A 23,395-nucleotide genomic window follows, 5' to 3' on the forward strand; every position below is an offset into this window, starting at 1 on the left:
AAATGTGAATATCATTTATTAAAAACAGTGTCATTAATTATATATCCTTAGAGGCAAGTGTAATTTTTCCAATATTTTATTTATAATATTTATACATAAAAATGGAAATCTATTCCCTCTTACTATATGTTAAAATAATCATAAGAATATATTCTTTATATGTTGTAAAAGAATGTTTAAGTGAACCTATGAGAAAAAGTAGAAAAGAATATGTTGAAGATCCAAAAGGAGGATGAAGATCAATTGAAACCCAAATCAGTTGCAGAAAATGCAACTATCAAAGCATGAACTCAATCAAAAAGGCTAAAAGGAACTGCTATTAGCTATAGTTACAATAGAAGAAGCACCTACTCATGTTTTATTTTCAAACACAGATAAAAGACCAAACACAGATAATAAAACTTTTTATATAATATTGGCTAAACCACTCTAACCCTACATCCTTTGTCTGTCACAGAACCATCAAAAATTTTCATCCTTTGTCCCTTGAGACAGGCGATTCATTTAATCAGAACAGAAATTAAAAAACATCGCACTGTACAAGATATATATATGTATATGTATATATATGTATATATATACATACATATATCGATGAAGACCAACTACAGGTAGAGGAACCGATTGATGAGTTATTTGAAATGGTGCAATGTTCATCTTATCTTCTACCAAGCAGCCTTCAGCACACCTTCACTACCAACATTAACCTGAATAAATTGAACACCAAATTATTCACAAAAACCCCAAGATATTTCACAAACCTAAGAAAAACAATCATAAATGTCACAGCCTAGATAACAAAATCACAGCTTCCACTTACTAGCAAAGACCATGAATTTTTTTCAGGCACCAAATGACAAAAGCCATACATGTAACTCATAAATTCCACATACCCAAATAAAGAAAAAAATAGAGACAGTTTCATATGTATTGTTCACGTTTGATGTTGTTCTCTGATCAAAATTAAGTTTTTCCTTGATGATCTATGTAGATTTTTAATACAAACTTTTATCGAGTAGATTACAGATAGAACTTCAGTTTTAATAGAACACTAAGACATAAAGAAATATATTTAAGTTTAGTCCAATACAGAAACCTCAAAAATTTCGTATACCCAAATAAGAGCCATAAATGGAAGACAAGAAAAGATCATACAGTTCAGGTACCCAAGAAAAGGGCACAATTAGGTGCAAATTGTTAGTGTTATTTTTTTAATCAGTTAGAGTTTCACTTCATTAATTTAAGTTGGTGTTGATTTTTTATGCAAATCTTTGTTCTGTGAATTATCAAGTGAAATTCTAATTTTAATTGAAAAATAACACTCGAACATTTGAAAATTGCATCCGTTTTCCTCAAAAAGAATACCTATTAAATTTAAGATATGTCCACATAACCAGAATCATAAATGTAAGACGCCCCACAAGAAAAGACCATAAAATACACATACCAAATAAGAAAACACTGAAATTTAAATGCAAATTCTTAACTTTTAGTGTTGTGTCTAATCAGAATTAAAATTTCACTTCAGTAAACTAAGTTGATTTTTAACACAAATATTTATGGTGTGTAAATTATCACGCAGAACTCTATTTTAATTTTTTTTTTTTAAAAACAGCACTAAAAACTTAAAGAAATGTATCTAAGCTTTTGTTCACTTGGGAAGTCTCTTAAATTTCACGTGTCCAAATAACAAGAATCATAAATGTAGACACCCCCACAAGAAAAGACAATAAATTCCACCTACCCAAATCAGAAAAGGACATGATTTATATACAAATTCCTAACCTTGCAGTATTATCTTTTATCAGAGAAATTTCACTTCAGATGCCCAAAAACATGAATCATAAATGTAAAAACCCAACAAGGGAAAACCATAAATTGCACATACCAAACTAAGAAAGAAAGACAAAATTCAAATGCAAATTCTTACTCCCAACTTCAGTTCCTAAACTTTAAACTCTTGATCTTTAAAATTATTGCATAATGCTTAAGAAACATTTAGTATCACTCATAAATAGTATATTTAGTCTAAAATACCCTCATTTAATATCTATATATTTAATTATTAGTTCAGGGACAAAATATGAGAGCTACTATACTTATGTAAGGGTTTGAATGGAAAAAAAAATGAGACTTGAAAACTGTAACACACATCATGAGTTTAAGAACGAAGTAACTTTTGGCGTCAAGTCTAATAAATAAGAGTTGAAGTTTCAATTTGTTAATTTTAATGCAAATCTTGTATCATATAGATTATCATGTAGAACTCCAACTTCAATTAAAAAAAAAACAGCCGTAAAAACACAGAAATGCATCTAAGTGTTATTCAATCCGAAAACATCATAAATTTCAGATACCCAAATAACAAGATCATAAATGTAGACACCATACAAGAAAAGACCATAAATTCCACACACCCAAATAAGAGAAAAAGACAACCTAGATGCAAATGTTTAACTTCCAATGTTATACCAATGAAATTTAAATTTCACCTAAACAATCTACCTAGATTTTTAATCCAAATCTTTATGACCCAAATTACGAACTAGAATTGCAATTTCAATAAAAAATCAACACTAACAACACAAAGAAACGCATCCAAGTAGTGACCAACAAGAAAACCCCACAAATTTCAGATCCCCAAAGGAGGAAAAAACCCCAAATCAAACAAAGGTGTTAGAACATTGAAGGATGATAAACCAACCTCAGGGTTACAATCAGGAGGGTCTTCAAAAAGGGAAAGAGATAACTGCTTATCCGCAACACCGACATCAAAGTGTATAAGACCAGAGGTGGGAACATCCACACGAATGCCCTTAACAGGGAACCACAAAAAGAGCTCTTGCGCCGACATACCGGACAATTCCCCGATCCGGCCGAATCCGAGGATACCCTTTATGTTGGAATCGTAGTGCACCTCGTTCTCGAACTTGGCGTTGCAGGGTTCCGGCATCCACACCTCGAATTCCCCACTTGTTCCGTTCAACGAATACTTCGCAATTCCCTTCGGAAGAAGCCCCTCCGGAAGACCCTGCGCCCGAAGCTCGTCGTAAATCGTCGTCGAATTCGAACCCCTCACCGTCGCCACCGTGGACAGCCACCACCAGGCGGCGACCAACGGCAAAATCCAAACCCCGCCAGCTTTAGCCATCGATGATTTGGATTTTTGTGTGAATCTGTGCTCCTTCTTTCTCTGTTCCCTTACCTAATAATAAATCAATCAATGAATTTAATTCTCCTTTCTTTTTCTACAAATCGATCGCTTTCGTCCTTTTTATGAGGAAAAACTGAAAAATACTCCAATAAGTTTGTTCCTTCTTCTCTGCTTTCGGTTTTTATTTTTAAGCAAAATTGCAACAATATTTGTTTCTTTTTTGGTCCGTTTCAAGCACTAAACTTTGAACAAAAAACAATTTTTATTTGTTTCTTTTGTTCCAAGAAGATTGAAATGTTATTTAAATTAATTTTGGAGTTTTTCCAATGCATTTTAAAAAGAGAAAATAAAAAAAATTGTTTTTTAAGTTTCTGTTTTTTCTCTTATTCTTTTTTTTTTGTTTTTTTTTCGCTTACCAGTGACAAAAAATAATAAGTTCGAGCTAAATTAGTCGTATAAACTTTATCCAATTAGATTAATTTTGCGCAAAAAGGGTTTTAATTTCATTTAAAAAAAATTATGTGTTTTCATTTGAATAAGTCAGCTAGTTAATCTAATTACTGTTAGTCAAATTTAATAGTTAGTTACTTTCAGAAACTAATTTTTTTTTTACCCACGTGATGAAACATTTTAAATTTGTAATGTTTTTTTTTTCATTTAAACTACACAAAAGTTAAAGGAAATATAAAAAATATTAAAAATAAAGCAATAAGTAATTGTCTCCGAAAAAAAAACAAATAACAAATAAAAAATTAAAGATAATAAAAATATATACTAAAATATAAATTATGATAAGAAAATAAATAAATAAATAAATTATGTGCTATAAATGTATAACTTTTAAATTTCAACTCCTAAAATAAGCTATCGTATACCCCTTAAACTTTTACATTAATCAAATTAACTTGTAAATGAGTAACTAATTTATTGACTTTATCGGATTCGCTCTTTATGTAGATACTGTTTTACCTTTTTTGTATCAATCCTTTGAACCACCAATTAAATTCGTTTTATCCAGAAAGCTTTTAATTTTTCATAATTCGTCTTTTATTCATTTATTTTCCTAACGAATCATCAACAGAACACTTTCTTTATTAAATAATTTCTCCATAATTTTGTAATTTCTATTCAATTTCTCTAATAGTCTTTTTAAACACCACTAGTTTTACTTTTAATAATTCTATGTAACATCCAAGTATAAACTATATTATAGATCTATTACAAATAATAATATAGTAGATCAGTTATTCATGAGTTGTCAAAGTATTTTAACAATACAGTTATTCAAAATAATTATAAAATTAAAATCTCTAAGAAAATAGATACTACACAAAATATATGAACAAATCGGCCAGTTATACAATACCCTGTATAAATCGAACGGTTTACAAAATGTAAATACTAAATCTGTTGACCAACTGGTCCTAACTAGACTGCAGGTTTAACGTCTTCCAAAGGCTACTCCAACAAACAATCATCACCTTCTGCTCACATTCACAGGATGATCATTGTAATGGAGAAGACGACCGAACGGAAAACATAAGACAAGACAGGAAAAGTAGAGTAAGCTAGAGTAATTTAATTAATCCAATAAAACATATAATTCAAACAAAAATACAAGAGTAAACAAAAGCCAATCATGTCAATCATGCAACAACCAAACATACATTTTCAACAATGACCGAACATATAATATGCAATGACCAATCACTTTTACTCTGATTGTCCCGACTGTATGAATTGTGTAGCTACGACGTTTCTGCACCCGGATGGTGTAGTAGTTGGGATGCCCTCAACAGCTACCACCGGGGTTAGTCCGTTATACCTCGCCCAAGTTACACGTATGGACTAGGATCTGTCATTCTCACACATGAGTTACTCCTCTCTACGTGAAAATGAGTAATCACAGAATATCAGGATAAGCGCCAGCTTAGCAATACCCACATTCATACTCTACAATTCCATAACCATTCCTGAGATATTCCTCCTTGGAATTCTCTTCTACATGACTTAAAACACCATCATCATTATATAATATATAATTCCATTCAACAATCATATCTTTACTCATACAATCGAAAACTCTGTGAACGTTGGAGATCGAACGAAAAGATCAACATAATCTATGCACAAGACCGAACGGGAGAAACCCTCCCTACATAAGAACATGACCGAACGGTCATTTAGAGAGAAACTCAAGCAAGAGTCGAACAATTGAACTTATATCGAGCACTTATGATTTAGAACGAACACTATTGGCTTAGACCGAACGTCATTGGCTTAGGTCGAACAATATTAGCTTAGGTCGAACAGAAATGACTTGGGCCGAATACTATTGACTTGGGCCGAACATTATAAAAATCGAATACAAGTATCGGACTGAGTATTACGAAGAGACAGAGTGCTAGTACAAGACCGAGCACTACCAACAACGAGCACTAATACAACACTGATTGCTAACACTAACATAATTGCTAGTACAAGACCGAGCGCTAACACTAGCATAATTGCTAGTACAAGACCGAGCGCTAACACTAGCATAATTGCTAGTACAAGACTGAGCACTAACACTAGCATAATTGCTAGTACAAGACCGAGCGACACTAGCATAATTGCTAGTACAAGACCGAGCGCTGACAAGAGATCCCTCAACCCACTAAGACCGATCGCTAGATTCAATAGAATACTAGTATCAGACCGATCGGTCATTAACTGAAATCCCACAGAAGCATAACTCAGTTAAGACCGAACACAATATAAACTTAGCACTACTAAGAAACGAACGCTAATACAAAACTGAGTACGGCTAGGAGACCACCCACCCACCTAATATTGAACACATTTTCCCCAATTTCACCATCACCCTTCCTCACAATTCACTCGGCCATTGAACCAAAATTCTACAGAATCCCAAACCTCATGAACATAGCACATAACAATCCACACCAAGATCACCGAACATCAAATAATTCATTTTCACACACATGCAGAATCATCAACATATTCATACATCAAAATCAAGTAATTAAATTAGCTAGCTTCCCTTACCTTTTTAACCGAACATCAACTCAGCTCACAGCAGAATTCGTTTCCCTAAAACCAAAACTTTCTAGAATGCCTATAACCCATCAAGAAGGAATAATCAACCAACAGACCAAAACATGATCAAAATTTGTGAAGATGAAACAGATGAACAAATGCAACCAGAAATTTGACTTACATGTGCCCGAAAACAGATTTCTTAGGAAGAGAATGAACTTATCGGCTCCAAACTTGAATTTGATCAGTGAAGATGGAAGATTTTTACACTTTTATTACTCAACACTATCTGATTGAAAATCAAAAGAAGAAGAAAGTGAGAATTTTGTAGAGAGAAGGAGGAGAATTGTAGAGAGAAGGAGGAGAAAAGGATTTAGGAACGTAGAGAGAAGGAGTGCATGCAGAGGAGAGTGACACGAAATTTTGAAAAGTTCATTTATATACTAACGTCAAAACCGATCGACCACTCAGCTACGCACACCTGTCTTCCACTTTCTAAGTTTCTAAAATCCTTACGCCTACACCTGACTTCCACTTAGTGCTGAATTTAATGGTTCTGACATTCTACACATTGTAAGTTCCTCAAATGATCCCATAGAGGGATCAAGTGGGAAAAAGGTAAGCAATAAATAAATATAATTTAATAAAAAAAACATAAAGACTTACTTAGAAAAAACAAAAATAGAAAACCAAGAAATTTTGAAGTACTACAATCTTCACCAAACCTATTCTATACTAGTTTGCACACATCATCGACTTACCTCACATTTATATAACTTTTATGAGCTTTCAGCCTTTGGTAACCAAACAGAGAAAAGGACATAAAAAGAAGACAGAGAAAACAGAAAACAGCAGAAGGAAAGCAGGAACATCATCCTAAACATTGTGATTCCGAAACAACGTTGGAATTTAGCATTTTTCAATATCTCACATACGTGATTAACACTACTGTTCCCAAACATCATTCCAAAATTGTGATGAAGGTTAGGTTCAGTATTAAAAGTACTACTTTACATCTCAGCAGCCTTGGACCATTTTCTTATGATTGGGAATAACGAGTCTTTTTACCACTTAAGCTGCATAAAATTTTGAAAGAAATCATACCCCAAATAAAATACTTATCAGTAAAACAAAAGCCAAAAAAAGGGTAAACATTCTCTACATAATTGTATTTTATCTTTAAATAAAATTTTCATAAATATTTCTAAAAGAATAAGATAAAATAAATTGAGCTTTTATCATAAGTTGAAAGCTATCATTTAATATATATCAATTTTCAGAAAAGTTATATAAAAGAACTTCTGTAAAAGTTAAATACATAGGTATTGAAATCTTTATAGTTTATAGAAAAAAAATTAGTTCATTTTACGTTCTTATCTTCCTGTCTTAGAAGTAATCATGGAGATATTTATTCAAACAAAAAACACCACCATGGATGAAACATTCCCCACCCTTCCATAAATAAAAAGAAAAGGAAGACAACTTGAGATGAATATCATACACATTAACTTACCTTAAAAGTTGAAACAAAAACAAAAACAAAAATCACTAGAACATAGCAAGCATGTAGAAGAAAAATAAGGAATAAATCCATTGTAAACTAGAATAATTCTCTCAACTGAGTCATTCCAATTTAGAACAAAATCTTCCTACACTTCCTCTATCTTTAGGGGGATTGATGAGCCTCTCACTTCAACTACCAAACTGAAGATTTTCATCTACAATACTCTGAGCTCTATGGTTCAATCACAAATAGGGGCTGCAAGGAAACAAAAGAAATCAAACCTAAATAACACTGAGCACGTAAATTTTAATGGATGAATTATTAATCGTGAGGTTCTAGAATATACTCACAGTGTCAACGCTTACAGGCTTCGCATCTTCTGCAATGATTTCAGCTATGGTTCCTGATTGATCAGCCTGTATAGAACACAACTTTTAAGTAAAAGATACAGGAGAAAAACTACAGGACCATCAAGAGAACAGAAAATTATACAAACCGTACATTTCTCATTGACTTTTGACATGTATCACAATTACAAACCAATAGACAAATCATCAAATTGAATCCTATAGTGACAATTATGTTTAATGAAAAGTTTGTTCTGTGGAAGTGTCTACCATAACACATCCTTCAATATTTCAATGTTTTGGCACTTCAGTGTTGCATCTTGACAAAAAAGAATAAAGAGTAGCTCTTTCGAATTAAAATACTGAATGTAATGTGCCGATTGATTTCACAAGCTGTTTTCTCCGTGAGTATGAATTAGGTTAAATTACTAGTAGGATCTTGTCCTTTTTAATATTCTGCTCAGTTAAACCTCATTGCCACAATTATACATATGTACAAGTGTAAGAACCACTACCAGCAGAAAAACCAGCCACTTGTTGGGAAACTGCAAGGAACTTCAAATATACTCTGATTCTTACTTAGCTAATAAAATATTGAACAACTTATTTGCAGAGAGACATCAACAACGACAGGACCATTGGTCCTAATGGTACAGCAACAGTGTTTGGTTTTGATGATGGGCCAAGTGGCCCAACTATTAGTCTCTATACTACGGGGAAGGTTCTTGTGGGATGTGGAGGAGCTGAGTTGCAGATTGTTAGCATGTATATAGAGGGCAGAGCAAGGTTACTGCAATCAAAAGAAGGAGGTCCATCTCGGTCATTAGCCCTTTTGACTAGGCAGATAAAGCATTTACTATGAGGAGTTTTTATTCTTGGAGACGGAGAAATTATTGTATATGCTCACTGAGCTTGTTTTCAAGTCCTAATTTATAGGATCCTAGAATTGGTTCCACCTGCTAGATCCAAGGGAAGATTGATTCAAAATTTCAAATTATGAATATACTCAAGTGATCAAGAAAAGTATGGAGGATGATAGAAATTGGTTCAAATTAAGCTCATAAAGAATGTACAATTATTGATGATCAGAAAGAATGCACAAATTCCCTGCATTTTTGCGAGGTTTAAGACTCTCACTAGCTGACTAACTCCTCCTCTCAACCCATCTTACTATTCACAGGAAATATGCCTATTTATTTCTTCCAACCATCTCAGCTTAACTGGCTATGAACATTTTGCTTGTCCTCAAGGTTGTTCGGTCTCTGACCGGTGAAATAAAGTCTGTTCTGTGTCCTAGTTGGCTGAAACAAGATATCCAAGATCTGATTACAGTTGATAGAATAGAACTAGTTCAGAATCTGAAAGAAATTGTTTTATTGATGAACCCTAAATCCCAATTGTTGTACCAATGTGTAACAGCAGCCTTGGCTAGGGTAGAAGATACAAATGAATGATTTCCCTTGATATCCGAGTTCTCAACCTCCCCTCTTTATTTATACACAATATGCCTTATTTTTTTTCTACTATCTCAGCCTGCCCAACTAAGCTATTAACTCCTAACTAAATACAGTACCTGTCAGAGATTAGATAACCACAGCATTAGCTCATTTGAATGCTATCTGGGAGAGACGTAAATGTTTTACAATGACACTGAAACGATCAGAGACAAGGATTGGGACAAATAAGCCAGAAAATGGACAGCAATCAAAGGTCATCATTACAGGAATTGAAGGGGAAAACACAACCACTGAGGTCAACAATGAGAAGGACATCATAGATGTGGAAAGTGGTGTTGCATAGAGTTTGATAAAAATGTAGAAATCGTAATCAATTAGCTGTGGAAACGAAGGTATTATGGCCAAAACTGTTTATCAAAGTAAGAACAAACAGGGGCCACTAAAACAACAATAACAGGAATTATGTTGTCAGTGAGGCCACAAGCCGACAAGTGGAGGTACTCTGCTTCTGTCTTTACCAATTGGGAAGATAATGGCACCCTGACATCCAAAGAAAAAGGAGATCCTTGTCTGTCATATAGTGAAGTCTGAAATCACTGAAGCAGAAGTGGAAGGTAAACCGATACATATACATATAGACTAAAAGCTAGGTTATCAAAGAGAGATTCAAAATGTGAGCTACAAGACCCACATTACAAATTGTGAATTGAATCTTATTTCAAATCATAATAATCCATAATTAAAAGAAAAAAATTTATTCACATAATAAAATCTTCTATCCGAACATCTCCCACCAGGTTGACTGCCCCAGATAGTCCACCCATACATTTTTCTACCAGTTATAATACAGTTCAGTCTATAACTTCCGCAGTAAAATTACAGAAAAAGATTTGAAAAATTATATTCATTGACAGGCTTGAAACGAGATAGGGGAAAGGAAAATCCACAATCATGACCAAATCACCATTCTACAACCAAATTTGAACACTTTTTTCAATTTCTATTGGCTCAATTTACTTCATAAAGAGGTGAAAATGAATTGCATATGTGCTGATAATCTTTATTTTTACATTCCGTTTTTTCATCCATTACTAATCATTAATTAAGAATCGATGCAGATTCATTTTGCAAAAAGGGGATCACATTTTTGTGGATTGCACTAATTAATGTTTTATAGTCTGCAAATTACTGTTAATGTAATCCTTACAAAAAGAAAAGGAAAATCAAAATAAAACTATCCCCATTTTGTGGTACAAGTTCTAAACTCTAGAGATCCAAATTAAACATTTTGACAAAGCAAATAGAAGTCATAGGTGCATGACAAATAAGTGATGCAGAATTCACTAATTTAATTAACAGTTGCAAAAGAAAATGCACAACATTAGAACTTACCTCTATTTCATTCATTAATTTCATTGCCTCGATGATGCATATAACTTGCCCCTTCTTGACTTTGTCTCCAACCTAAAGAAGGAACACCTTGCATCAGGGTGCAAAAAAGCATGATATGAAAATATTAAATTATACAATAGATAGAATAGAATTACTTTCACAAAGGGAGGTTCAGCAGGTGCAGGACTTCGGTAGAATGTCCCTGCCATGGGTGATTTAAGAGGTGGAAGCGATGACTTGGTTGACTTAGGAGCAGGGGGAGAAGTTGGTGTAGCAGTTGGACGAGCTAGACTAGTTGTTGGAATAGATGTAGGTGCGGCAAGTGGCGGTGTTGCTGCTGGTGGAAGGGATGAGTACACCACCGCAGGTTGAGGAGCAGGTTGTAGTTCAGGCATAGCCTCCTTTTTCCTGATTGTTAGTTCAATGTCATACTGCTTCATCTTCAACTCCACAATGTCCCTTGAATCAACAAGCCTGCAGCAGAAAATTGGACAATAAGGCGCAGCTGATTACATTGCACCACTTCAAACATGCAGTGAAAAGCTTATATAACAGCTATTACTACTAATAGAAGCAAGCAAGACTGAATTATCTGCTTACTTGACAAGACTCGCAACTTGAGTAATAAACTGAGAAATCGATTCTTGAGTTGCCAAGACTGAAGGTGATTCGGTCGAAGGTTTTGCAGGTGGTTCCTCATTTGATTTGGCTTTGATAGGAGTAGCATTGGAGGAACTGTCAAGTGCAACCTTGATGAAGCAGAAAGATGAGACCAACATTTATGTAACATGAGTAGATTTTAGCAAAATTTACACGTATTTGGAAGAATTTCTCAGAAGTTAAAATAAACCAAGTATCTCTCATATACTTAAATCAATTTATGCATCTGAACTTTTGAAGAAATTAAATTAGAAAACTTCTATACAAAATTAAGTGCACAAGTTGCTTTTATCATTTTACCTCTTCATTCTCTATTCTATAAACATCATCAAGAAGCTTATTTAAACAGCAGTAAATGACAATCCCAATCTTACAATTTTCTAATCAATCATTATAAATACACAATTTTCCATTCCATCTCAGTTACCCTCTTCAACAAATTAACAATTTTCCATCTAAGCTGCCTTCTTCACAAAAATCATATTTTGAGATCAAACACAGATAGACAAATACAGTACATACGAATTCAGTAGAGGAAATATTAATTACCTCATTTAATTGCGCCTTAAACCTTGTGAAGCACACCGAATGACCAGGCTGCAGACAAAATCAGACAGATAAATGAGTAGTCCCGTAACTGAAACAACAAAACAAAATATAAGACGTGGTCGTTTGCACTTTTTGCAACAAGGAAGACACACGATTAGTGTCTGTTTGGAACATTGAAGAAAAAGGCAGAGTATTTTCAATTGTTGAGACCTAAATTAAGTGAGGGGGAGATACAAATAGCAACCTTGGTGGGAGGAAAACGTAGGCTGTTAGGTTTAGGAGAGAGGCGAAAAGAGTGTGTGAGAGGGAAATTGGTGGCGGCTTTGGTCGCAGGTGGCAACGAGGATGCCATGTCTCGTTGGTTGTCTGAAAAGACTGAAAGTGAAACAGCACTGCAGAGAGGTGAGAGAGATGAAAGGAAGAGAAGCAAAAGAGTGATGGGTGGAACAGTGACACAAGGCGCACACCCACTGGCGCTTCTTTAACCTCTCTCACTGTCACTCTCACTCTCTCTCCTTCTTACGTGCCCTATATCCACAACCAGAAACAAACAACACACTGCCTTAAATATGATAATGGTGCTTTTTAATAATATATTCATTTTACTCTTCTTCTTTTTTACTTCTCAAACTTCTTTTGTTGTTTTAATTACTGTAATATGTATTAATTTAGTTTTATAATATTATATGTTTACATTTTTACATTTATTCTTAATTAACACATTATATATATATATATATATATATATATATATATATAAAGTTTGTTATTTTATGTATGGTTTTCTTTCGGTGGCTACATTTTAGTAACGTGAATAAGTTTTAGTAAAAAAAAATCCTCACGTACTTTAAACTCAAGTATTTTAATAATTTTTATTTTTAATTTAAAATTAAAATAATTATAAACACTCCTATTCTCACTCATATTCTTTAAAAACAAATTTTTGAAGTATTTCTGAAACTTTTGAAGAAATAAATTTCTGAAACACAAGTTTTGGAACATAATTTTCATAGTGTATTTCGAAATTTATTTTAATGAAATTTTTAAGAATAAATTTTTAAAATATAATATAATACTTTCTAGAATGAATTTTTCAAAATAACCTACATAAAAATATTTTACAATACTCTGGAAAGTATTTTTTGTTTTTTTTCCTCCGAAACGTTCTCTTCTCCTCTTCTTCCTCTAGAGGATGAAGGAAGCAAGGTGATGACAATGTCTGCGGTGGTGTAGTGGTGGTGAAGGATATTTAAATTTTGGGTGTTGCTTCTTCCACAACCACCACTTCTCCCTCCACCTTCCAATCTTGTGTAAAAACTTTTTAATTACAAAAATAACCTTTTTTTATTTTAATTCTATTTATTTACTTTAAACTCAAATAATGTCTATCTATCCATTCTCACTTTCCCACCTCCCAACTCTCCTTCTATCTCTCTTTTCAGATTCTCACCCCCCAACTCCACTACATCCGTTCTTCTCATCTCTCATCTCTCATCTCTTATTTCTCTTTTTTATATCCGTTGGGCCAAAAAACTATATCAAGTGGCTCACAAAAAATACATAAAAAGGCTTATATTGATTTTCCAATTATTCTTTGCAATGTTTTGCTCAAAGATGTTACTCCGGTAGAATAAAATTATTCAGTAGCACAATTCAGACAAATAGCCAATACATATACAACTATTGTTTGAGAACCTTCAATCATGTTTTTCACTACCATAACATAAAAACCTAATTGCAAGGACATGAGTATAGATATATGACATTTAAAAAAAAAGTTAATAAAACAACATAGAAATTATGAAGGGCAAGGAATGCTTCGAAGTGAGTGTTTTCTTGTTTGCATTCAGAGAGCAAACAACACAGAGCATAGCCAGAAAGACTGCAAAAACACATCTGCACATTATTATAATAAATAGGGTTAAAAGTAAAAAAATTTATTTTTGTAATTAAAATATTTCTGCACTAAGTTTGGGGAAGTGGAGGGAGAAGTGATGGTGGTGGAGGGACCCTTAAATTTTTTATCTTATGTGTAAGGATCCAATTAGTAATTGTGGAGGTACAGAAAGTAATAGTCGAAAATTGATTTTAATTTGCAGAGTGGGCCAGAGAAGTCCAATGACGCAAATTGAAGTCAATTGAGAGATTAAAAAAAATAAAAATCAGAAAAGGGAAGAGTAGAAGAGAGAGTGGTGGCGGCGATTTTGTCTGAACAATGGCCACTCTTCCGCTCCTCCGCCCAAGCTGCTTTCTTCCCACTCCCACCCTCAAACCCTCACTCCCCAGACACACATCCTTTCTCCCTCTCAAACTAAAAAACGGCGCCGTCGGGGCGCGCTTGTCGAACTCCTCTTCTCCTCCGCCGACGGAGCGACTCATCTCCATCGCCGCCTACACTCTCCCCTTCTTCAACTCCCTCCAGTACGGTCGTTACCTCCTGGCTCAGTACCCTAAGTTCGCCGTCCTCTTCGATCCCATCGTCCCCTTCCTCGCCTTCTACAGATCCATCCCCTACGCTTCCTTCGTCGCCTTCTTCGCCCTCTACCTCGGCGTCGTGCGAAACCCTACCTTCCCCCGCTACGTCAGGTTCAACGCCATGCAAGCCGTCACCCTCGACGTTCTCCTCGTTATTCCTCATCTCATCGCTCGAATCTTCTCCCCTGGTCGCGGCCCTCTCATGATTTGGTCCAGCAACGCAATTTTCGTCTTCAGCATTCTCTGCTTCCTCTACGGCGTCGCTTCGTGTGTCTTGGGACGCACGCCGTATTTGCCCTTTGTCGCCGACGCTGCTTCCAGGCAAATCTGATTTTATTTGGGCTTCTGCATTTTCTTTTCTTTCTGCTTTCTTCCTTGTATTCAATCCCCTGTCGAATCTTTCTGCATTTTTGTATCATATTTCTGCAAACAATTGATTCAATCAACCGACAGATTAGGTAACCTCTGTTTGCTCTTTCGCTAATGAATTGCTCTAAATGCTAATGCCGCTACTTCTGATTATGCTAAACACTATACTGATTCACTGTTTATTCATCATCCCATGTTCAACAGCAATTTGGTTCGTAAACAGTTGAGTTGATTTTAGTTTTGATAGTAAGGTTTGAACCGGATCTGTTGGTCTGTTCAGGTTTTGATTTTGGTGAATGCATTTTCTGATTCTGGACAAGGAATTAACCTAAGGTGTAAATTACGAAAATACGTGTAAATTTTATTATCTAAATTAACCAATGAATTGTGAAAGAAGAAGAAAAACAAAATATCTTTTTTTTTCTAATTTATGGATCATTTATTTTTTAAGTTGAGTAGTTTTTCTTTCTCTTCTAAATTTTAAGAGACATGTTCCTATGAAACTGAAAAGCAGTTTCATTCTGAGATGAACTTAATCCAATATAGTTGAAAACAAAATTATGCACCATCGTTTTCCAGAAAGCTCGTTTCATTTTTCGACAACCGGTAAATCTAACCCATTTATTTGTAAAACAAAACTTTTAACTTTACGCAATTGCTAATGCCCTTCTCGAGACTTTTGCGGTTCCAACTTTTATCCTCCGTAAAAGAAGGCGAAAACTTCATGGAAAAACATTAGTTACACTTTCTTTCGATAATTTAAAACTAATATAGATTGTTAAGTTCGTCCGATTTAAAGTGTCATTTTCAGGCTACTTAGATTGTTTTTTCTTATCCTTTTAAATTAGTTTATTCCTTTATAATTTTAACGTAATTTAATGCGCTTCTTTCCATCACATCAACCTTAAAAGTTCAAATTGTCACTTTTTTTACGTTTAAAACTCCTCATTTATTATTTTATCTTTTACGTATAAACTTTTCGACAGTTTTAAGCCGTCTGACATTACATTTTTTCTTCCCCCACCCCGCCAATCTTCCCACCGAAATTCGATAAAATTTTTGGGCGTTGTCAATTTGAAACAATTGAATGAAAGAACGTAACGAGTGAGATTTGCAAACAGAGAGGCATTGGGTTCAAATCTTTAACACAAGCAAAACGCTAGGAGCGTTCTCGCACTTGCTCCGTATGCTTTAGAGAACATGATCATGACAAAGAGATACCTTCTCTATTATGCTAAGGAATGCTCAACGAAGAGGAATTTGATCATAAGTTTTATCGATTGGCTATGAACATAACATAATGAACAAAAAAGTAAAGAAAAAAATAACTTCTAATCCGGAGTAAATTAACTCCTTACCGCCTCAGAAACAGGAAAACTATAATTGTTTGGTTAAATCAAATTCCCAAGTAACTTAAAACACTAGTACGTGAGCTTTTGTGTAACACGAGGACTGTAAATAGCAATTCGAATCAAACTAGGACTTTTAAGCACAATAGCAAGAACTGCTCCAAAGTAAGGCAAATTACAAATTGAATTAATATCTGCAAAGCAACACAAGACCATATTAGGCTACACCTAAGCTCGAGCTACATCCATCATCGGAGAAACAGTTCAACACAAGAAATTGCAAAATTATTTGTCCAACATGAGGTTCAACACCCACCTAAACTAAACATTTTCTCATATCCATAAGATTCATACCAAATGCTAATATCGATCATGACGCCTGAAAAGAAAACAGAAGGGTTAGGTACAAATAGCAATTAAAATAAAATTATGCTTTTAAATTCATCAGTTATATGCACATGCCATAGATGTGTTAAAAATTAAACTCCTGAATTTTCCTCCTATGCTTTTAAATTCGTCAGTTACACTTCTCTCTACCAAAACTAAAACTAATGGAAGAAAAAGAAAAATAAACTAGCAGAGGAAGTTAGCGACTGTCTTTCAACAGAAATCTACTAAGCCTACTTGACTCTTAGATCAAGGGCCCACTTGTGTCATTCATATGGGATCCAAAGCAGTTGCTTCGTACAGTTAAACAGACAGAATGTTACGTAAAATAAAACAAGTCAAGGAAGCATGTACCTATGTCGATCATAATCTCTAGATCGCTCTCGAGATCTAGAGCGTGACCTCCTACGACTTCTTGATTCATAGGAGCGAGTACGGTCAGAGTCTCTGTCACGGTCTCGCTCATGTCCACGATCTCTATCATAATGCCTGTCACGGTCTCTACTCCTACGATCATGGTCTCGCCCTCGTTCACGACTATCACCACGTTCACGGTCCCTGCTTGACTCCCTGTCTCGATCCCTACTCCGTTCTTTTGACCTATGCCAAATAAATGCATAAGAGTGTTAACTAAATATAAAATTTAATTAAATGCCCATCATTAAGGAATGAAATTTACCTCCTGTCCTCGTGCCGATCAGTCTTTCGGCTTTTGTTCCTTTCTTCCTGAGCCAGAAATTAACAGTCTTATATCATTCCTCTACCCAATTAAAATCAAAGTTCATCCATTATTGAACATTCAAAATCAACAGATACAATAGACGTTCCCAAAAACACAAACCCCCCATCGAACAAAGTTATCCTCACCCTTTCCATTCGTCCTTTCTCCTAGGAATGGTCAAACACTTTGAAATAATGCATTTCGACTTAACAATTGCAGAAAAGAAGAGTCTCTTCAGTATTGAACAACATTGACAAAGTGACAAACTTTAAAAAATATATTAAAAATAAACGTCAAGATTGTAAATGCACATGATACACAGCCAATTGGTAAGAGATGTCATGTATCAACCACGGTTTGATAGATTTAATGGAAGTATAAATATCTCTATAAGGAAAGACAGCAGGTTATGTACAATGACTGAACAAGCATTAAAATTATAAATACACAATTTGCTTATCAGTTCACAAGTTTGGACGCTTCCAGACCAAATAGAGACTTTATTAGTGCAGATTGAAGACTAACAAAATGCAAAGAGGAAAAACAAAACCTTTCACATTAGAAAAACAAACCAAGATGGATTTAGACCATGTACTTAATTAAATACATTTAGCAGTTACCACATTATTCTCATACCCTTTTTCTTCAAACAACTCCAAAAGAGATAAAATTACTACGGCTTTAGGAATACGGTTGCAACTTGTGACCAAACAGGAAAATCCTAACATTTTTCTCCATATAATATAATACATTTCAGCTAACTGGAAAATAATACATTTCAAGAACCCTAAACACAATCAGAAATGCATTAGAGATGTCTGTCTTACTTGAAGTTCTGCTAACTTCTCACGAATCTGCATATACCCTAAATGAAGTTTCCCTCCAAAATGATCAGCTAATCGGCGATCGCTGTAAATAATAATACAAATCAAACTGTTCAAGCAAAATACACCAAAGCATCAAGAGAATAATATATTGATGTATGGCATTATTTCCCCAAAAACTTCTAGGTAAGAATATCATGATCTACAAGCAAAAAACAGAAAAGACGCACATTCTTTAGCTGCAAAAGTTATCCTCGTAAAACTGGCACAAGAGCCTGCTGGTGACAAGGAGGTATTACTAGCGGGTCAAAAGCTGAAGCACTTGAAACCCCAAATTCTAACACCATAAATCCCTTGCAAAAATTAAGGGAAAAGAGAAAAGATGATGGGAGGGACAAAATAAGTTGTTACCTGTCATAAACACTCAAAAAAGCTCCACAAATGTCGCACACACGTAGCTTTTGATCGGTCTGAATAGTTATGACGAGTGAAAGAGGCATAAGAATCAATGTACTTATGTATGTATATATATTATCACAAAAAATAAGCCATAAATTCTCAGTAAAAAAAGCTGATAAGAAAAAATAACTAGGCAAGCCAAATTGTAGATGTAATTATTTAATCATACAATCTGTCAGATCATAGAAAATTTACTCACAATCCGGACATCTGCTGCTGTATACTTTGATGAATCCAACACTGGCTCCTGCCTGGCAGGAAGCTGAGACAGAAAACACTAAGATCATTAGAGCCACTACATGAATAAAAGCAAAAAATTAATGAGGAAAAAAACAAAACACACCGGTTCCACACTGGTTCCAAATTTTGAAATAGTGTGCAAACAATACAGTACAAGTATTTCTGTAACTTTGTATAGAAATCAACAATAAAATAAAACATATGAATGACCTTCTTAAGTGCTTCAGCCTCTTCCAATGCCTTTTGAGCCTCATCAACCATTCCTTGTTCACCTGTTCATTCAAAAAATAAATAAAAAGGAAGGAGACTGTCTAAAAAAGACTTGTTCATATATTGAGAGTTAGTAAGCAGAAGGCAAAGAACATATCTTGAGGATGAAATTTGTTTTTTAAAGCTAAACACACAACCAAGATAAAAAAAATAATGATATCACGAATCATGATTACCAGGCAGAAGTCAATTACTTAATCGTATTGATATTAAAACACAAGCAAACCAAATCTTCTTAGTGGCTAATGTCACAATACATTAGTTTGGAAACGGATATGTGTGTGTGTGTGTGTGTAAACAGACCATATCAATGGTAAAGCTCTCATGTGACATGCATTTTTACACCTAAATAGTCTTGGTCCATTCTTTTATAAAGAAGAAATCCTCCTAGCGATTTTACAGCAATATAAGGAGATTAATTGTTTATATTTCTGATACAGGAGAAAGGGGAACTAGTTATCGTATTTAATGATAACATTTTAACCTTCATATCATATGCATTATTTCAAAGGGAGTCGGAATTGCATGTGAACTTTTCATAAATTGATCTGATTTAAGGCTTGTTAAAATGTCTCATAAGAAAGATCCTTAGAAAAATTTTATGGTTAGCTTTTACTACCGAATTAAGCCATCAGTCCTTTGGAGAGGGTGCTTGTGCTGTTACTCCAGAAATCTATTAGATTGTTTGTTCATAATAACCATCTAGTGCACTAAGGATACATCAGCATTTGGAAAACATGCATATAGAAAGTTTTTCAGAGATATTCAAATTGCAAAAGGCTTTATACATAATTTCAACAGTCCGCTTTGGTGGGTTTTATTTTTGTGCTCCATTATTCAAACAGCATATAATCAAAATTTAGAAGAGACAGGTTTATCTGAGTTTCAACCTGTTTAAAAAATTAAGCAAATAAACAACAGCAACAACATATGAGCTTGTATAAAGAGTTTCACTGACTTACCAAGATCCTCAGCCTTCTTCAGTTTTTCATTTATCATCTCTTGTGTTCGAGGATCAGGAGCAACTACAGGTAGGGGTGCCAAAGGTGGTGGATTTGGCAGAGGTGTAGGTAAAGATGCCCTGTCTTTGTTAAAGGCATCTAAAAGAAGCATGGACTGTTCGGAAATTGATAGGAAGACAGAGCATTTATTAGTAACTCCTCATAAAATTTAAATCAGAAAATTGTCTTCATCATCTAACAACACGAGTTACTATAATAAAGTAACAATCGCAAATGGATATTCATGTTCAAGGGATATCACTGACCTGCTTGTCTGCTCTCTTAGTTCTAAGTTCCTCTACGACCTCTAAAGCTCGAATCTTGAGATCTGTCTTGCCTTCAAGATCTGCAAATTCAAAGTAACTTAGACAAAGACAAAAATCTCAACAACCAAGCCTTTCCCAATCAGTAAGCTCAGCTAAATGGATCAAATCACAATGTTTTATAATACTAAAGCAGACAAAAAATAAGAAAGACCAGTTTTTCACAATTTAAGAGATGCTTCAAACAGAGAAAATTTGCATCACCTGTGACTCTATTAACATAAGATTAACATTTTGAACCATTTATAAAGCAAACATGTCCAAATACTTCAAAAATTGAACTTCTTTCAGCTGTATTTACTTGTACTATTGTTAAATGGCATGTTGAATAAATGTTTGAATGATAAACAATAATGAAATTTCACCAATGAAGCTCTGGAACTAAGTAACACATCAATTTTGAGTTAAGAATAAAATCATGTAAAAAGATATTAGTTTAAATCTAATCAATGATCAACTGATTTGTACTACAAGAATTTAAACGTTTTTAATACATCAGTTATCTAGGTACCTAATTCCCTATTATAATTCCTAAAAAATCTCAAACAATTACGAAATTCCACAAGTGCATACACGCAACTAGCAAGCAAAGAGAAAAATTCAGACTAATGTCGTGAATATTCAACCTAAGAAGCCATAACTCCAGGACAAAAAGTATCACTCAGGTTTTAGCAATAACAGATCCAATTAACGAATAACCCCGACTGGCAATCCATACTTCTCTACAATTAAAGACCCAGGAACGCCCATTTATTTATAAGCAAACATGTCCAACCAGTAACAACAACAGTACAGTACCGTATTGATCAGCTTCTTTCAACTTCTCTTTAATTTGCTTAGACAACTCAAGCACCTCAGGGGTCTGCAAACACAAAAACAGATTAGTATTACTTATCACAACTCGCCGCAGGGGAACATAACACAACAATCAACACTCACTTGAGTAACTTCGGAGACCGAAATCGCAATGGCAGCCTTTGCATCCTCGTCCTCGAGCCGCTTGAGAGCCCTGCCAATTTTCCTATCACACTCACCAATAAGCTTATCTATGACGTCCTCCAATTCCCTGTCATAATTATCAGTCCCTTTCGCCTTCGCCTCCTCGTATCTAAGAACAGTTAAACAACAACAGTAACACAAACACAAGAAAGCCACTGCATTTAAATGACGCCGGCACCGCAAACTATTAGATATTTCTCGTAGTTTAATTTTAAAATCAATGCAACGAAATGGCGTAGTTTAGATCAACAAGCCCTAAAAGCTAAACCAAATTGTTCTGTGCTTCGATTGCAACACCCTAGCCCTAGAGATCGAGAAGGATACTCTTTCCGGAGCTGAAGAGAGTGCACCTTGGGGCAAGGTCCCATGTCCATTTTCTGAAACGGAGACAGCGAAAGACAGAATGAAAAAATAAACGAAGCCCTAGGATGAGAAAACGAATGGCGAAACAGAGGAAGAAGTTACCGTTAACTGGAAGAGTTCGTGAGGACAGAGACCGACAAGGTAGAGACGACAGACGTCGCGATCGTAGTACTTGCGATTGACTTCACGGACATCGCCGTTGCGGTTGGCTCCCATCAACACATCGAGCTGCTTCCGTATAGCATCCATGGCTGCTTGCTGGCACGAACTTCAGTGCTGCTATGTTATTAGCCTTTCTTCTTCTTCTTCTTCTCCACTCTCGTGCTGTGTTTTTATCTTAGGTTGGGGTTGTTGAGAATTTGGGATCTGAAAAGAAAATTTACTATCGAACACTATAATATGATGTTTTCCAGTATTAGGGTTAAGACGGGGTGGCCCCCTTTATTTTCATGTATCTATAATTTATAACGGTTAATCATTCGAATAGATTTATTTTATATTAATGGAAACACATAAACTACATTTAGTTTTATTTTTTTTTACCATAAAAATTATTTTTTATTATGAGTAATTATTTAAATTTAAAAATTAACTATTAAAAAATAAAATTATAAATTGATCTTTTTATTATAAATAATTATATATTTTTTAAAAGTAATTATTAAAAAAGTATAACTGAAGAAAAAAAATATGAGAGACCAAATAAATCTCCTTTATTTGTAATAAGTATAGATATTTTCTTATTTATTTACCTATTTTAGTTAACTAACATTTTAGTTTTATAATTTATAAATAATCACTCGAGTATTTTTACTAAATAATCATAAAAAATAAATAGATGTTATTTGAATTATCATAGATCTTTGAATAATATTACAAATGTGGTAAGCTATTTATTTAGTTTCTTAAGTGAATTTCATATAATTTTTTATTTTATTTGGTAAGAATTACAATATCCCATGAACCTTTGAAAATTGAAATATCATGGATGGCCAGTTTAACATTTTAGTATGAGAAATACACTGTGTGCATTTATCCTACTCATTTTCTTCAGATGTCGCACTCATTATTTTATTTTTCTAATCTTTACAGAAAAATTGAAGGAAATATATATATATATATATATATATATATATATATATATATATATATATATATATATATATATATCACATTTCATATTTATCTTTCTACCAGACATAAAAGTTGGAATGTATTAAGAAAATAGATAACTCATCCTTAGTGTATTATACGGTCTCTTACGCACCCAAAATCGAACGGCTCCCTAAGTCTAACTCTCTTAAAGATTAGTATATTATATGGTATCCCGATCCCGTGAACCGAACGGTTCTATCCAGGCTAACCACCCATACGGTCGACCAGTCATATGGTCATATTACAAACGATAATAGCTCATTAAAGTCTTTGATGGAGATTAAGGCGTGATTGGGCCGCCATTAGGCCGACAGGTAAAAGTCCATTACAACCAGTATAAATAAGAGTCTCATGTATG

At 34.3% G+C, this 23,395-nt stretch overlaps 4 protein-coding genes across 4 annotated transcripts; 1 reads left to right on the forward strand and 3 right to left on the reverse strand.

The window, feature by feature from the left end:
• Positions 1-377: 377 nt before the first annotated feature.
• Positions 378-3,314, reverse strand: LOC124826461 (uncharacterized). The gene is made up of 2 exons (XM_047299287.2): positions 2,705-3,314; positions 378-707 (listed from the first exon to the last, which is right to left on the reverse strand). Exons 1-2 carry the CDS (start codon positions 3,149-3,151, stop codon positions 666-668), a joined length of 489 nt encoding a protein of 162 aa, XP_047155243.1. The 5' UTR covers positions 3,152-3,314; the 3' UTR covers positions 378-665.
• Positions 3,315-7,676: 4,362 nt separating this feature from the next.
• Positions 7,677-12,634, reverse strand: CAC1 (chloroplastic acetylcoenzyme A carboxylase 1). Its single transcript, XM_047299286.2, has 7 exons — positions 12,347-12,634; positions 12,103-12,150; positions 11,494-11,642; positions 11,049-11,367; positions 10,894-10,965; positions 8,048-8,113; positions 7,677-7,952 (listed from the first exon to the last, which is right to left on the reverse strand). The coding sequence occupies exons 1-7, from the start codon at positions 12,452-12,454 to the stop codon at positions 7,929-7,931; spliced, it is 786 nt and encodes a 261-aa protein (XP_047155242.1). The 5' UTR covers positions 12,455-12,634; the 3' UTR covers positions 7,677-7,928.
• A 1,619-nt stretch (positions 12,635-14,253) lies between these two features.
• On the forward strand, positions 14,254-15,039 carry LOC124826458 (protein TIC 20-II, chloroplastic). The gene has a single exon (XM_047299285.2). It carries the CDS (start codon positions 14,318-14,320, stop codon positions 14,906-14,908), a length of 591 nt encoding a protein of 196 aa, XP_047155241.1. The 5' UTR covers positions 14,254-14,317; the 3' UTR covers positions 14,909-15,039.
• Positions 15,040-16,399: 1,360 nt separating this feature from the next.
• Positions 16,400-22,293, reverse strand: LOC124826457 (U1 snRNP-associated protein usp106-like). The gene is made up of 13 exons (XM_047299283.2): positions 21,985-22,293; positions 21,844-21,896; positions 21,460-21,628; positions 21,319-21,382; positions 20,464-20,543; positions 20,159-20,312; positions 19,137-19,198; positions 18,886-18,948; positions 18,639-18,697; positions 18,231-18,312; positions 17,362-17,408; positions 17,037-17,282; positions 16,400-16,674 (listed from the first exon to the last, which is right to left on the reverse strand). Exons 1-13 carry the CDS (start codon positions 22,129-22,131, stop codon positions 16,656-16,658), a joined length of 1,245 nt encoding a protein of 414 aa, XP_047155239.1. The 5' UTR covers positions 22,132-22,293; the 3' UTR covers positions 16,400-16,655.
• Positions 22,294-23,395: the final 1,102 nt, after the last annotated feature.

Source organism: Vigna umbellata, chromosome 4 (assembly GCF_029865625.1).
Source record: "Vigna umbellata cultivar VRB3 chromosome 4, Vumbellata_1.0, whole genome shotgun sequence".
NCBI classification, from domain to species: domain Eukaryota; kingdom Viridiplantae; phylum Streptophyta; class Magnoliopsida; order Fabales; family Fabaceae; genus Vigna; species Vigna umbellata.

Bases quoted from the DNA above. Each gene is read 5' to 3' on its own strand.
- LOC124826461 (XM_047299287.2), bottom strand. From the start codon at position 3,151: ATGGCTAAAGCTGGCGGGGTTTGGATTTTGCCGTTGGTCGCCGCCTGG. The intron at 708-2,704 runs GTTGGTTTATCA...CAATTTATTCAG, and splicing joins CTCCTGATTGTAACCCTGAG to GTTAATGTTGGTAGTGAAGG.
- CAC1 (XM_047299286.2), bottom strand. From the start codon at position 12,454: ATGGCATCCTCGTTGCCACCTGCGACCAAAGCCGCCACCAATTTCCCT. The intron at 11,368-11,493 runs GTAAGCAGATAA...TTTCTGCTGCAG, and splicing joins CAAGTTGCGAGTCTTGTCAA to GCTTGTTGATTCAAGGGACA. The intron at 7,953-8,047 runs GTGAGTATATTC...GTTTCCTTGCAG, and splicing joins AGCCTGTAAGCGTTGACACT to CCCCTATTTGTGATTGAACC.
- LOC124826458 (XM_047299285.2), top strand. From the start codon at position 14,318: ATGGCCACTCTTCCGCTCCTCCGCCCAAGCTGCTTTCTTCCCACTCCC.
- LOC124826457 (XM_047299283.2), bottom strand. From the start codon at position 22,131: ATGGATGCTATACGGAAGCAGCTCGATGTGTTGATGGGAGCCAACCGC. The intron at 21,383-21,459 runs GTGAGTGTTGAT...TTGTGTTTGCAG, and splicing joins CGGTCTCCGAAGTTACTCAA to ACCCCTGAGGTGCTTGAGTT. The intron at 17,283-17,361 runs GTAAATTTCATT...TATTTGGCATAG, and splicing joins GATCGGCACGAGGACAGGAG to GTCAAAAGAACGGAGTAGGG.